The 15393-nt window shown below is 38.5% G+C and overlaps 1 protein-coding gene across 1 annotated transcript in view; it reads left to right on the forward strand.

Moving 5' to 3' along the window:
* Positions 1 to 15393, forward strand: part of usp14 (ubiquitin specific peptidase 14 (tRNA-guanine transglycosylase)) — a 56800-nt gene that overhangs the window by 23310 nt on the left and 18097 nt on the right. The window contains exons 8-13 of the mRNA XM_059979885.1: positions 587 to 667; positions 3770 to 3849; positions 6171 to 6285; positions 6496 to 6561; positions 12690 to 12782; positions 14732 to 14857. Coding sequence (XP_059835868.1) covers positions 587 to 667; positions 3770 to 3849; positions 6171 to 6285; positions 6496 to 6561; positions 12690 to 12782; positions 14732 to 14857 — 561 coding nt within the window. The remainder of the gene's footprint in view (positions 1 to 586; positions 668 to 3769; positions 3850 to 6170; positions 6286 to 6495; positions 6562 to 12689; positions 12783 to 14731; positions 14858 to 15393) is intronic.

Consider the following 15393-nt stretch of genomic DNA (forward strand, 5'->3'; position numbering starts at 1 on the left):
AGTGTATTGATGAAAGGTCTCATCTTGATATTTCGACTGTTTATTCGTTTCCATAGATACTGCCTAACTTGTTGAGTTTCTCCAGTGTTTGTCCCTTTTTTTGTATCTATTTACCTATTCAAATTAATAAGCTCAGAGTGCTTATAGCACCTGGAAATTTTACTGTAATAGAATAGGTTAAGAAATCTGCATCATTGAGAGTCTGCATTTAAAAACAGATGAATTAATTAAAATATTTAATTAAGGCAGTGACAAGTTCTAACAAATTTCCCAAGTTGACTCTTGCATCTTTGCAGTAAAATATTAGGGACGTGCAACTGCAATGTAAGCAGCTTCTCTTTGACATTCTAATAATTATTTGAAAAAATATGGTACTTAGAACTTTGAGGTTTAAAGTAGCTCAGATGAACAATTTATTGGAAAATAAATCTGACTTGAGCTGGTTTGTTTTCAACAAATTGCCAGCCAGGGTAATTTAGGAGTTCAAGATTACCTATTTATTAAATGCATGAAAGTAAATATAAAATGTTTTTGAATATGTAAAGCCTATGACATTTTTAATCGTCCATTTATGTATCCTTTCCAGGATGCTAATGAGTGTTGGGTACAGATCATGAGGGTGCTGCAACAGAAGCTTGACCCTTTGGAATTAGATGCACCTTTGGAGGTATAAGTGTATTTAATATAGCTCAGTTAATATGATACTGTCATTGCAAGTTCTCATAACTAAGTCTGAGAAAGAAACAATGTTTGATTAAGACTTGATATATGGATTTCAATGTTTAAATAATTGTAAAGCTACTTTTTTCTGTCTTTCCTCACCTCTTCTGAAGTTGTTGTTTTTTTTATTGTTGAAATTGTTCTATTAGTGCACCATAACTCTTTGACCAGTACAGTTGTGAACATGGTGAATGCAGTAATATTTCACCATAGGGAATGCAGCTGAATATGTATTTAAACAGTGTCAATACGTGTACTTCCAATAATAATTAGAAGTGATGATATTGGCTTCTTTCCCCCACCTCTGCCTTCTTCCTTCTCATTGGTACATTATAGCTTTTATACAGCTTAAAACTAAACAGAATTGGTTAGAGAAAAGTAACCCATAACCATGACATTGTGTGCATCACTGAGTCATGACTTAAATAGATCATAGTTGGGAGATTAACATCCAAGGATACACATTGTATCAAAAGGACAGGCAGGCATGCAGTGGGGTTGGGGTGACTCAGTTGGTTAAAAATGAAATCAAATCCTTAGAAAGCTGACACAGGATCAGAAGATGTAGAATTTTGTGGATAAAAACTGCAAGAATAAAAAGACCCCGATGGGCATTATATACAGGCCTCTGAACAATAGCCAAGATGTGGTCTACAAATTACAGCGGCATATAGAGAAAATGCATATCAAAGGGGCAAGGTTACGATAAGGGGATTTCAATATGCAGATAGACAGGGAAAACCAGTTGGTGCTGGATCCCAAGTGAGAGAATTTGTAGAATGCTTATGAAGTGGCTTTTTAGAGCAGCTTGTGCTTGAGCCTTCTAGCTATTCAGAATTGGGTGTTGAGTAATGTACTGGATTTGATTAAGAAGCTTAAGCTAAAGGAAACCTCAGGAGACTTCTGGTAGTCTTCTCCCTGCAATTTGAGAGAAGAAGCTATAGCCAGTTGTATCATTATTACTGTGGAGTAAAGGAAATTATAGAAGCATGAGCTAGGAGCTGACCGAAGTTGATTGGAAGGGGACACTAGCAGGGATGACTGCAAAACAGTAATGGCTATAGAGTTTCTGAAAGCAATTTGAAAGGTGCAGGATAGGTGCGTCGCGAAGAAGTAGTATTCTAAAGGCAGGATGACATACCCATGGCTGACAAGGAAAGTCAAAAACAACATAAAGCAAAAAAGAGGACATATTATAGAACAAACATTTGTGAGAAGTTAGAATTGGGAAGCTTTTAAATATCAACAGAAGGCAACTTAAAAAAAAAAGCCATAAGGAAGAAAAAGGTGAAATATAAAGCTAAGCTAGCCAATAATATCAAAGAGGATAGTGAAAGTATGTAAAGAATAAAAGACAGGTATGAGTACCTGAGACTGTTGAAAAATGACAGTGGAAAGGTAATGGGGAGCCTGGAAATGATGGGCGAACAGAATAAGCATATTGTATCAGTCTTCACTGTGAAGGACACTAGCAGTATACCAGAAATTCAAAAGAGTCGGGCAGAACTGAATGAAGTTGCTATCACAAGGGTGAAAGTGCTTCAGAAACTTAAAAAGGTCTGAAGGTGGATGAGTCATCTGGACCGGATGGATTACACCCCAGCGTTCTGAAAGAGGTGGTTGGGAAAATAGTGGAAGCATTGGCAATGACCTTTCAAGATTGGTGAAGCATCACTTACAGCTTTGTGAGCAGTTTTGAGCCACTTATCTAAAAAAGGGTGTGCTGACATTGGGAGAGTTCAGAGGTGGCTCACAAGAATGATTCTGGGGAAAAGGGTTATCATATGAGAAGCTTTTGGTCGCTCTGGGCTTGTACTTACTAGAATTAAGAAGAACAAAGGGGAATCACATTGAAACCTATTGAATACTGTAAGATCTAGATAGAGTGGATGTGAAGAGGATGTTTCCTTTGGTGTGGGAGTCTTGGACCAGAGGGCACAGACTTGGAATAGAGAGATGTCCATTTAAAACGGAGATGAGGAGGAACTTCATTAGCCAGAGAGTGGTGAATATATGGAATTTGTTGCCACAGGTGGCTGTGGAGGCTGGGTCTTTGGGTGCATTTGAGGCAGAGTTTCATAGATTCTTTATTAGTCAGTACATAAAAGGCTATGGGGAGAAGGCTGGAGAACAGGTTGAAAGGGAAAAATGGATCAGTCATGATGAAATGGTGGAGCAGTCTCAATGGCCAAATGGCTTAATTCTCTCCCTATACTTTATGATTGTTATGGTCTAATTGATTTGGCTTTATCTATAGAAACAATAAGAATTAGAATAGAGTAAGGATGGAATTTTCATCTTGGGGAATAAAACAAAGCTAGTTGCACATTCAAAACTTAAATTGCTTTGAACCTGAATGAAGCTGAGTACTTTGTTAATTTTTATGGAGGGAGAATTGATGGCAAAAAAAGGTCACTTGGACAGCTATATCTTGTCCAGGGCAGGGTTGTGTTCAGTGAATACAAATTAATATTCCACATTATTTATGAGATTACACACATAACAATACATAACCAGACTTTGAATCATGTGTATGAAGACATAAATGTTGGAGGTTAATAGACAAGCTAAAAATGGTGTATTTTTTTTGAAATGCAAGTAATTGTGCCTGATCTTTTTGTTTTTAAATCCATTTTATAGCCCTTAAGTTGTAGAGTCAGTAACAGCTGAACTGTTCTTTCAATCTACATCTCAATGCTTTACAAATTTTAACTGTACCTTTTTAACATTTGATATAGAAAAATTGACTTGCAGTATATTGGACATCCATTGTTATGTCTTGGTTCATTGGAGATTAAATAAAATGAAAGTGCTGCCTTTGTTGTGATTGGGATCAATACATCCAATAATCTCTAAGCCAGTGGCAGACACAAACATTGAATTTTGGTTACTGAATTTCCCTCCTCATCACATGATCTCTGAATTTAAATAAATTTGAAATTAACAAATTAACAATTTTTTACAATTAACAAAGATTAGACTAACTGTATTATTTTTCAAACTTTGCAAGCTAATATTTACCTAGAATAACAGTTACTCCTCTCTGTAGACTAATTCGGAGGGAGCAACAGTTTCAACATCGAAGAAAAATTTTATTGATCAGTTCTTCGGAATAGAATATGAAACGTCGTATCCTTTTCTTAAAATTAAATCCAGAGCAAAGCTGTTGGGGAAAACTCTTCTGGAGAAAAAGTAGAGTTTTTTTGTTGCATGACTTAAATGTAGTTATTGTGCTATAGCAATAGTGGTGGAAATATGGACAAACTCTCTCGATTTCCATTTGAGTTTGCCTTATTTGCAAATTGAAAACATTGGGCAAGAGGCTTAATTATTAGTACTTAGTCCATATACCCCAGGCTACTTTGGGAGGGGAGGGAGGAGATTGCTGATCCTCTGGGAATGATCTTTGCATCTTCAATAGGGACAGGAGAGGTTCCAGAGGATTGCAGATGCTGTTCTCTTATTCAAGAAAGGGAGTAGAGATAGCCCAGGAAATTATAGACCAGTGAGTCTTACTTCAGTGGTTGGTAAGTTGATGGAAAAGATCCTGAGAGGCAGGATATATGAACATTTGGAGAGGCATAATATGATTAGAAATAGCATGGTTTTGTCAAAGGCATGTCATGCCTTGTGAGCCTGATTGAATTGAATTGAGCCTGACGCAGACTGGGAGACCATTTCGCTGAACACCTACGCTCGGTTTGCCAGAGAAAGCAGGATCTCCCAGTGGCCACACATTTTAATTCCACATCCCATTCCCGTTCTGATATGTCTGTCCATGGCCGCCTCTACTGTCAAAATGAATCCAAACTCAGGTTGGAGGAGCAACACCTTATATACCAGCTGGGTAGCCTCCAACCTGATGGCATGAACATTGACTTCTCTAACTTCCGTTAATGCCCTTCCTCCCCTTTTTACCCCATCCCTGACATATTTAGTTGTTTGTTTTTTTCTCTCTCTGCCCATCACCCTGCCTGTTCTCCATCTCCCTCTGCTGCTCCGCCCCCCCTTTCTCCCGAGGTCTACCGTCCCATGATACTTTCCCTTCTCCAGCTCTGTATCACTTCCACCAATCACCTTTCCAGCTCTTAGCTTCATCCCACCCCCTCCGGTCTTCTCTTATCATTTCACATTTCCCCCTTCCCCCCAACCACTTTCAAATCTCTTAGTATCTCTCCTTTCAGTTAGTCCTGACGAAGGGTCTTGGCCCGAAACGTCAACAGTGCTTCTCCTATAGATGCTGCCTGGCCTGCTGTGTTCCACCAGCATTTTGTGTGTGTTGTTCTGAGAAGTGGCAGATGGAGTTGAACCCAGATAAGTGTGAGGTGGTTCATTTTGGTAGGTCAAATATAATGGCAGAATATAGTGTTAATGGTAAGAATCTTGGCAGTGTGGAGGATCAGAGGGATCTTGGGGTGGAAGTCCATAGGACACTCGAACTTCAGAAATAACCTATCAGTCCACTTTCTTGTTTTTCTATTTCAGTAACTTTCAAGAAGCATTTTTTAAAAATTTATTGCAATTGAAGCATCAATTAGTTCTTATGAAAATCATGCACTCCAAAGGGGTTGACTCAGTCATTTTTCTCTGCCTCCTTAGAGGTAGAGTAGAATGTTGATTTTCTAGCCCCACAGAAATTATAGGCTCTTTTCTGTGTTACTTATTATCTTTAAATGTTTACTTCATTTAAAATGGTTTTAAGCTTAAAATGTAAAAATCTTACCACTGGCAATGAGAAGGCAAGGAATGGCTTCTTTGGTTATACCTTATCCAATTATGTCATTGCACCGTCTGTTATTGTCACTTAATATCATTAGATTATCTACTCCATTTTCATTCACACCCGTCTCCTTGGCAAACTCAAGCAACCTCTCCATCTCGACTTCGGGCTATCTGGATAACAGGACTAATTTTAGTCTTTCTGAATAAAGTGAACTGCCTTAGCTTTCTTTTAATGTGGTCTGGGGCTAAATTTTAGAAAAGCTTCCCAGTCTGGGTAGATACTGAGTTTCATCACTTTGCTGCCCTGATATACTTTTAATGGCCACTGTCAAGCACTGAATTTATCAAAACTTCAGACTCCTACGAAAAACGCCTACATTTGTGTCTGACAAGATTTTTTTTCAAGATCTGTGAACCACAGTTTTATGAGAAAAATCAGATTGCATTTATCTAGTCCACCTTTTATGCAGTTTGTTACACTTCACAGGTCAGCATAGCTTTGGAGAAACAGTACAAAGCCTTGACAGTCTCATGTTCAGTGATTGAGGACGGAAGAAACTATTAAGGACAGGTTTATTTATAAGAAGGTTCAGTTGGTTAAACTTCAACTTCTCCAGTGTTTGCTGAAATTGTAAGACAAGATTTTAATCTTGATTATGATATATGGAGTTTTTCATCTTTGGCTTTGACAGATGAGTTTTTCAGATTCTTCCTTAACTGTCATAAAGCATGAAGTGTACAGAGGCTGAAGATGAGGAGGTAACAAAGGGCAAAGAAACGCAGCTTCAGCTTAGTTGTTTCATTAATCAAGAGGTCAAATATCTTTTCACTGGGCTAAAGCTGGTATGTATCAAAAACTCACATTTTCAACATGTCTAAAGATAAGTTATGAAATGAGATCAAAATTACTTTACCTTTTTATTCAGGTTTTTAATGTTTTTTTCTTGTAATTTCAAGTATTTCATTTTTTATGAGTTACAAATTACCTAAGATTTGGCAGAACCACATCAATTCTAGTCGATCTCAAAGTAACTTTTATTTTTAATGTTTCAGCGTCTTCAAGAAGAGATCACCAAGCATTCTCCTACATTGCAAAGAAATGCCTTGTACATCAAATCTGTAAGTGTAATATAATAAATTAGTATGTTTGAAAATGAAAAAAGCATTTGGCAGTTGTTTTCCAGTTGATTAAGTATGATTTTTTTTTAAAAATTGGATCTTTAAAAACTGCTATTATGTTTCTAAAATCAGTTGGTATTTCATGGTTGACAATCCTTTGTATTTATTCAGTAGCCTGTATGTAACTTTCATCAGGGTTCTTCTTATCTTTGAAGTTTCTTAATTCTAGATCTTGTGATCCTATGTCACTTCTTGCCAAAGATTTGATTTTCTTTTTAAACAGAGCTAGTCCACCTATTGGTGGACTATTGCCTATTCAATAGGATGTGTATTCATGGATATTTAGTTCTCAGCCAGGATCATGTGATCATCTTTCAGCTACAACTGTTTATTTCTACAACACCATACCTGCCAAATTCTATCTACACTATAAGCTCATCCCTCCTCCTCAAACCTTACTCCCTCTGAATGCATGACCCTCCAATTTCTTCACACTATTCCCAACCTTACCATCAAACCCACAGACAAAAGTGGCGCTGTTGTAGTGCGGTGGGCTGACCTCTGTCTTTCTCAGGCCAAGTAGCAACTCTCACAGATCTGCTCATACCTACCATTGAAGAGGACACGACTCCAGACCATCAGAAAATTATTTCCAACTCTGCCACTGACCCCATCCACTGCACAAAACTCATAGTTCACTTGCCCCCACACTGTTTGCTTCTACGTCCAAACCTGTTTGCGCGATGATGCACAAACCTGACTGTCTAGGTAGGTACATTGTTTCTGCCAGTTCTTGACCCACTGAACTGGTGTTCCCGTTCCTCAATTCCATTCTGTCCCCCTTGGTTCAGTCCTTTCCCTCCTAGCTCCAGACCATTTCTCATGCTCTCAATCACCTCACTAGCTTTCAGCTCCCTGGCCCTGACCGCCTCATTTTCAGCAAGAATATCCAATCCATATACATTTCTATCCCCCATCAAGAAGACCTTAAAACACTCTGCTTCTTTCTCAATAAAATAACCATCCAGTTCCCCTCCACCAACACACTGCTCCATCTGGCAGAACTGGTCCTCACTCTCAATGACTTTTCCTTCGGCTCTCCACACTTTGTCCACACTCGAGATAGCCGTGGACACCTGCATCGGCCCGAGCTATGCCAGGCTGTGTAGAACAGTCCACGTGTTATGTACCCCGTAACTGGGTGTCTGACCAGCAGAGAGAGAAGAATCTGTGGTAGCAAACTAAAGGTGTTTATTTGTAAACTACACAATACAATATCAAAAATACAAATATATATATATATATATATATATATAAAATGAGTTAGCAGTAATAAACCTAAAAGTGTAGGATTAATAATAAGCAATAATAAACAATGTTTATAAATAATAAATAATAAACGATCTATCGATGTTTAGGGGTCAAGGAATTGTCATAGGAAAGTATAGAGTTCAGTTCATAAATGCTGATGTAGTTATGGTTGTTGTATTGAAATCGTTGGGAGAGAGAGAGCGAGCGAGATGTAAAAGCAACAGTTGCGACAGGCAAACCTTTTTGTGGCTTTCTTAATCTGTCGTATCGTTGTGGTCATTCAGTTATGACCCCTCTGGTCTTCAGCTAGGCTGTTCTTCTGTGGTAGACTCATCACTCTGGCATGAGTGGACACACACACCCAAGTCCCCACCGGCCCTGCTGTAACACTGAGCTTTACTGACTGATCTCCTGGTTCGGTCTTCAAAGCCCCCACCTTTCTGTGGGTTCCAACACTCAGTCAGTGTCCACTGGTGTGTCTGAAGGGTGTCTCTCCAGACCTGTCTTTTTATCCCCACTCACGGGGTCTCATCTATCCATCAATTCTGAATGACCGTGTCCATCAAATCAGGCCACTCCTGCTATCTCCTGAGGAATGTTAACGAGCAAAGTACAGTCCTTGTAGTAGAAGATAAATAATCCAGGAAGAGTCATAATACACTAAATCAACAGTCTCTCTCCCCCTCTTATCTGTAGCAAATGTTCTTGCCTGGGCTTTATCTCTCTCTCATGAGCAGCATAGCAACAGCAATAGTTCGTAGTTCTCAGGAGGGGGGTTGGGAATGGTTAACTCTGCACCCCATTGTCCATCAGGTCTGTTCATCACTCATAACACATGTTCCAAGCCTTCTTCGGTAAAGCTCACCAACTCTTTCTCCACTACATTGACACTGTATTAGGGCTGCTTCATGCACCCATGTTGAGCTCGTCAATTTCTTTGCCTCCATCTCTAGAGACAAACTGATGACTGAGATCTTTTATAAACTGCTGATTTCCATGATTATCTTTCCACCATGTCTCCTGTAAAATGCTACTCTCTTTTCTCATTTATTTCGTATCTGCAGCATCTGTTCCCAGGATGCAGCTTTCCTTTCCAGGGCATCAGAGAAGTCCTCCTCCTCCAAAGGGCTGAGTTTCCCTTTCTCCACCACTGATGCTGCACTCACCCCACCTTTCTGCTGCCTTAACAGTGATAGTGTTCCTCTTATCCTTGCCTAGCACCTTGTGAGCCTCCACAACTTCTGCTATCTCCAAAGGGTTCATACCACCAAGTGTACCTTCATCTTCTCCACCCTCGTGCCAGCGCTTTCCCAAAAGATCACTGCCTCTGTGTGATTCCTTTATCCACTTCTACCTCTCCTCTAATCTCCCTCCTGGCACTTATCCCCGCGTGTGGCTAAAGTGCTACACCTGTCCATTCATCTCCTCTTTCACTCCCTCACCTCCGTTCAGGGCCCCAAACAGTCCTTCCAGGTGAGGCAACACTTCACCTGTGAGTCTGCTGGGGTCCAGTACTCCCAATGTGGTCTCCTTCATATTGGTGAGACCCGTTGTAAATTGGGGGAGCACTTCATTGAGCCCCTCTATCTGCCAAAAACAGACCTTCGTGATAGTCAGACGTTGTAATTCCAATTCTCATTCTGACATGCTGGTCCATGACCTCCTCTTGTGCCATGATAAGCCACCCTCAGGGTGGAGGAGCAACACCTTATATTCTGTTTGAGTAGCTTCCAACCTGGCATGAATATCAATTTCTCCTTCCAGTAAAAAAAATTCCCACTCCTTCCCCTCCTCTTCTATTCTCCACTCTAGCCTCTTATCCCTTCTCATCACCCCTCCCCCCCCCAACACCTTCCCTGGGTTCGCTCTTCTTGCCCTATCTCCTATGGTTCATCCTCCTCTCCTATTAGTTTCCTTCCACTCCAGCCCTTTACCTTTCCTACCCTCCCAACTTCTCTTACCTCATTCTAGCTATCCTCCTATGCCCTGACCCCACCTTTTTATTCTGACATCTTCCCCTTTCCTTGCCAATCCTGAGGAGGAGTCTCAGTGTGAAATATCACATTTTTGTTTATTTCCATAGATGCTGCTTGACCTGCTGAGATCCTGCAGCATTTTGCATGCATTGCTTTGAATTTCAAGCATCTGCAAAATTTCTCATCTTTCATCTATCTTGTTTTGTATGTAATGCGCATTCAAATACAACATCTTCAGACCTCTTCACAAACTTTACTCCCTGTTGTTTGGTGTTAAATTGTTATCTTAATCTAAAGTTTGCCTTTTTTATAATTTTGGAGCCTTTAATAACCTTGCCTTTGCTTTTTCCCTTCTACTTTATCCATACTTTTCCAGTCTCTCGACGGCTTCCACCCCACCCCCAGAATTTAGTTTAAAGCTCCATCCACAGCCCTAGTTACATGAACAGCTCTACCTGAACCTCGCTGAGTCCATGGTGCTTGCAAACTGCATTGATGAAGAATGCCCAATGTAATTAATTGGCACAAAGTACTTCATGATATTGAGTGCTAAAGCCTCTAAGTATCTCTTTCTATTTTCACAAACCATTTGTGGAAGTACTCTTAAAGGTTATGAAAATGTACTCCTCACGAATGGTACAGAACCTCAGGAAAAAATAATGTTTAAATAGCATCATAATCTTGTTTGCGAAAGGGGGTGAGAGTGGACAAATAAATGAGGCAAAAAAAAGGAAAGATAATCACTTTCTAACCATTTAGAAAGATGTGCTGGTGTTGGAGAGGATCTAAGGGAAGTTTATGACAATGAACCCAAAGTACCCAGGACATCTTTAGGGAGCAGTGTCTCAGAAGGGACCTCCAGCACCCAGGGCATGCCCTTTTCTCATTGTTACCATCAGGTAGGAAATACAGAAGCCTGAAGGCACACACTCAGCGAGTCACGACCAGCTTCTTCCCCTTTGCCATCTGATTCCAAAATGTACATTGAAGTTTTGGATACTACCTCACTTTTTAAAAAATATATATTATTTCTGTTTTTGCACATTTTTAAAAATCTATTCAATATATGTAATTGATTTACTTATGTTTTATTTTATTATTTTTTTTCTCTCTGCTAGATTATGTATTGCATTGAACTACTGTTGCTAAGTTAACAAATTTCATGTCACATGCTGATGATAATAAACCTGATTCTGATCCTGGTGATGAAACGGTTAATATATGAGCAACACTTGATAGCTTTAGACCTGTACTCGCTTGAGTTTAGAAGGTCAGATCTCACTGAAGCCTACAGAATACTGAAATGGCTTAGATAGATTCAACGTGGAGAGGATGTTTCCAGTATAGTGGGCATCCAGAACCAGAGGGCAGAATCCTCAAAGTTAAAAAGATGTCCCTTTAGCAGAGGGCGGAATCTAGAATTAATTGCCACAGGTGGCTGTGGAAGCCAAGTTTGGTGTATTTAAAGTGGAGGTTGAAGGTTTTTGATGATAAATGATATCAAAGGTTATAGGGTGAAGGCTGGAGAATGGAGTTGAAAGGAAAAATAAAGTAGCCATGATTGAATGATGGAGCAGGCTGAATGGCCACGATGTTTTCTGACCTGGAGTAAGGAAAAGTGGATATGCTATTATCCACAACTTTGAGCTAAGCTTTAAAGTCCCCATATTGATTGCTATTTGTCCACAGCTCCAGTAAGAATTGATGAATACTGTTTTAGATTTCTCCCCTGCCCCTTCTCTCAAATTTGGGAATGCTGTTACCATTTGATCGGCCCTTCTTACAGCTGAGGTTATCTAGTTTTGTACACCTTAGAATCAAATAATCCTAATTTAAACCTATAAAAAAACCAGCACCTTTGTTCCAAAAATTTCACATACATTATCAACAAAATATATTACAACTATTAAGCCAGGTTATCTAAATCAGGTACAGGACTTCTAACACTTCAAAAGGTAAGGATTTTGGGTGGTACCAATTAAGTGAACTGCACTGTATTGGATGTTTTTGAAACTGTCCTCACCCAGAGAAGCGGAGTGCGTTTCATCACTTTTCTCACCCATGTTTTGTACATGGTGGGAAGGTCTTGGTATCAGGAAATGAGCCATAAGTCAAGTCAAGTCACTTTTATTGTCATTTCGACCATAACTGTACAGTACATAGTAAAAATGAGACAACCTTTTTCAGGACCATGGTGTTACATGACACAGTACAAAAACTAGACTGAACTACATTAAAAAAAAACAACAGAGAGAGAAAAACAACTACACTAGACTACAGACCTACCCAGGACTGCATAAAGTGCACAAAAGAGTGCAGGCATTACAATAAATTATAAACAAGACAATAGGGCAGTAAGGTGTCAGTCCAGGCTCTAGGTATTGAGGAGTCTGATAGCTTGGGGGAAGAAAATGTTACATAGTCTGGTTGTGAGAGGCTGAATGCCATGGTGCCTTATCCTAGACGGCAGGAGGGAAAAGAGTTTGTTGCAGGGAATTCAGTCTCTGATATGTGAGTAGACATAATATTAATATGGCTGACCTAGCAGGTTGATGCTTGGACCCTCATTTAGTAATATGTCTGACTGTTATTTGCGCTTCTTTGGGCCATGCTTGAGTGGTATTTTGGTCATGATGCTTGCAAGCAGGGGAATCTTCATTTGCAGTGCAATTGAGCTTTGTGCATCTCTATTTTTTACCTTGTAGACAATTGAACAAATGTTTGTGCTTTTCTGTTGGATAAATCAGATGTGAAACAGATTATAACAATATGCAGCTATACATGTGTTGCTACTGAGTTTTAATTATTTTTAAATCATTTTTAATTTTTTTTGTAATTCAGTCTAAACTATGCCGTTTACCTGCCTACCTGACAATTCAGATGGTGAGGTTTTTCTACAAGGAAAAGGAGTCTGTAAATGCCAAAGTTCTAAAGGTTAGTAATTGTAATCTGTTGTTAGACTGTTGCACGTTTTGGAAGGGAATTTTTTTCATTTGCTTCTCTGGATCCCCATTTCATTGACTAATGTCAGTTTTGCTTTTTAAGCTGTTCATTATTTTTGTTTGCAAAGCAGACACCTCTGCTTTGGAGACTAATTAAATTAAAATAGGCTGAAGGGTCATTGTGAAACACACTTGCACAATTTACTTATGACTGTCCTATATTGAAAAGGAAACAAAAATATGCCTGCTTCTGTAGATTAACTTTGATAACAGATACTTAAATGAGAATACCAACTCTATTAATCTTTTTAAGAAGCATACTAAAGTTAACCTTGGAAGAAAGAGTTAAGACATGATTGTGGTAAACATTTTTCCCAAATTTTGTTTCCCTTTTCTCTTACTTTGGAGTAATTTATTATTTAAATTTATTGGAACGATTGAAATGGAAGAAACTGGTTTCCACCATGTGTGATTATTTGACAGCAAATTAAGCCATTTCAGTGTTAATGGCATTTGCAGTGTTCGGATGTAGCCTAGTACCAGAAATTACAATTACAGTGGATTCCTGTTAATTGGGCAACCGCTTATTTGGGACAACTCTTAAGGAACAAAAACGAATCGACGAAATAGCCGGGATTCCCTTTGTTTATTTAGGACACTATGCCCGAAGGTTGTTGCTGAACAGATTTAAACTGTCCTCAAGAAGGGTCTCAGTCCGAAACATCAACTGTTTACTCTTTTCCATAGATGCGGCCTGGCTTGCTGAGTTCCTCCAGCATTTTGATTTTCTGGATTTGCATGTAACAGCATTTGAGTTTTTAAATGGTGTCTGTTGCATGTGTTTGTTTTAAAAAATCAGTGATTTTTGTTACTTGTTACTTCAAGTTAGGAACTATGGAGAATTTGAAGGCATTGACAATCATCATGAATGTTACAATGAAAATGAAGATTTGGAGGGTGTAGTCGTCAGTAACATTCTATGAAGACAGTCTGTTATCTGCATTAGATTGTCTGCGCTGATGTTGTTCATTTAGAGTCATTCAAAAGAACAAAGCAGTGTACACGGAATGAATTCCTCTGTTAACATTTAGGAATTATTACAGTTTTATGGTAGTGTATTGGTAGTGCTCTAATGTGTTCTCAATTTCATTTAAGTACGTATTTGTTACTCTCTTAAACATTAGTTTCTTTTGTTTTTATTCCTTTCTATTTCCGTTATATTTTGGCTAATTGTGCAGCTGCTTAATCGGGCCAAAATGTACTGGTCCTGATGTGTCCCAGTTTACTGGAATCCACTGTATAATCATACTCTCCTCACTGTCCAAAGACTGTTTCCTCTGCTGTAACTATTTGTCAACTTTTCCTTTAAAAGTCATGCATTCATTGTGTCAAAGTTATGTGCTCTTTACTACCAACATTTCTCCTCACTTATGACAGCAATTTTAGTTTGATGTTCATTGTCAATATTCAGAAGAAATGTAATTCCTGTTAATTATATAAAAACTCTTCTAAATGGTAAAAATCCTGAGTTGTAACATTCTTTTTTCCAGTATGGAAGTATTCCATTGTCTTTGACTTTTCTCAAATGCATTCAGTCTCTTCAGTCTAAAATTGAGATTTTATGTTAAGTAATACTGCAGTCACTGCAATGACACTGGTTAATAATATTTTTAAGAAATACTTCATTGGATGCAAGTTGCTTTGGACAGTAGAAATGGTTGCAGAGGCTCAAAGAATACAGCTAGATCAGGGCAGAATTCTTCTCTCTAGACAGTCTAACAATTTAACAGAGTTGAGTTTTAGTTTGTATTGGCAGTTTCTATTTCGGTACTTGGTTTTAAATTTCTCTTCACAGAAATCTTTGAATGGGAAAGTATATTAATGTATCACTGTTTAGTTTTGCAACTGTGTGTAGAAAATTTGTTGTACAATTGTCCTCAGGATGTCAAGTTTCCTTTAATGCTGGATGTATACGAACTGTGCGTACCAGAGCTACAAGAAAAAATGGTTCCATATAGGTTAAAATTCAAGGAACAAGAAGACCGAAAAGCTGATATGCAAACAAAGGTATTTTAATTCTCCTCTTGTAATTCTCTTGGTCAACCTTGTACAACTTTAGAATGGAACATGCCCATATTTTCTATTTTCTTTATCAGTCAGTGGCTATTCTTATAATCTGAAAAATACAATCTTGAAATAGATTATTTTTTTCAATGCTATCACCATGCCTTAGTGAATAGATTTCTTAGCAAACCTACTTAGTAATAGTTCTTTTACTCGGAGAAGATTTTCTGTGCCTTGTTTTGGGGAAAATTTGTTCCTGAAAGGAAATCCACTGCATGATTACCTATTACTTATGTAACCCACTGTATTGCTTTGATTCTTGTCTCTTTTACCACTTGATATTAAGAAGGAAATTAATCATGTATTCTTCACTCTGAAGAACTAGTACATTAGGACAATTTGAATTATAAGATTTCATATGGAGGACAAATTAAAATGTTGCTTTATTGAATCTGTTTGAACTTTATCAAATTGGTAATACAGGTAGTCCCCGAGTTACGAACGTCTGACTTACGAACAACTGGTACTTATGAACCGAG

The sequence above is a fragment of the Hypanus sabinus genome, chromosome 1 (genome assembly GCF_030144855.1).
Source record: "Hypanus sabinus isolate sHypSab1 chromosome 1, sHypSab1.hap1, whole genome shotgun sequence".
Classification (NCBI taxonomy): Eukaryota; Metazoa; Chordata; class Chondrichthyes; order Myliobatiformes; family Dasyatidae; genus Hypanus; species Hypanus sabinus.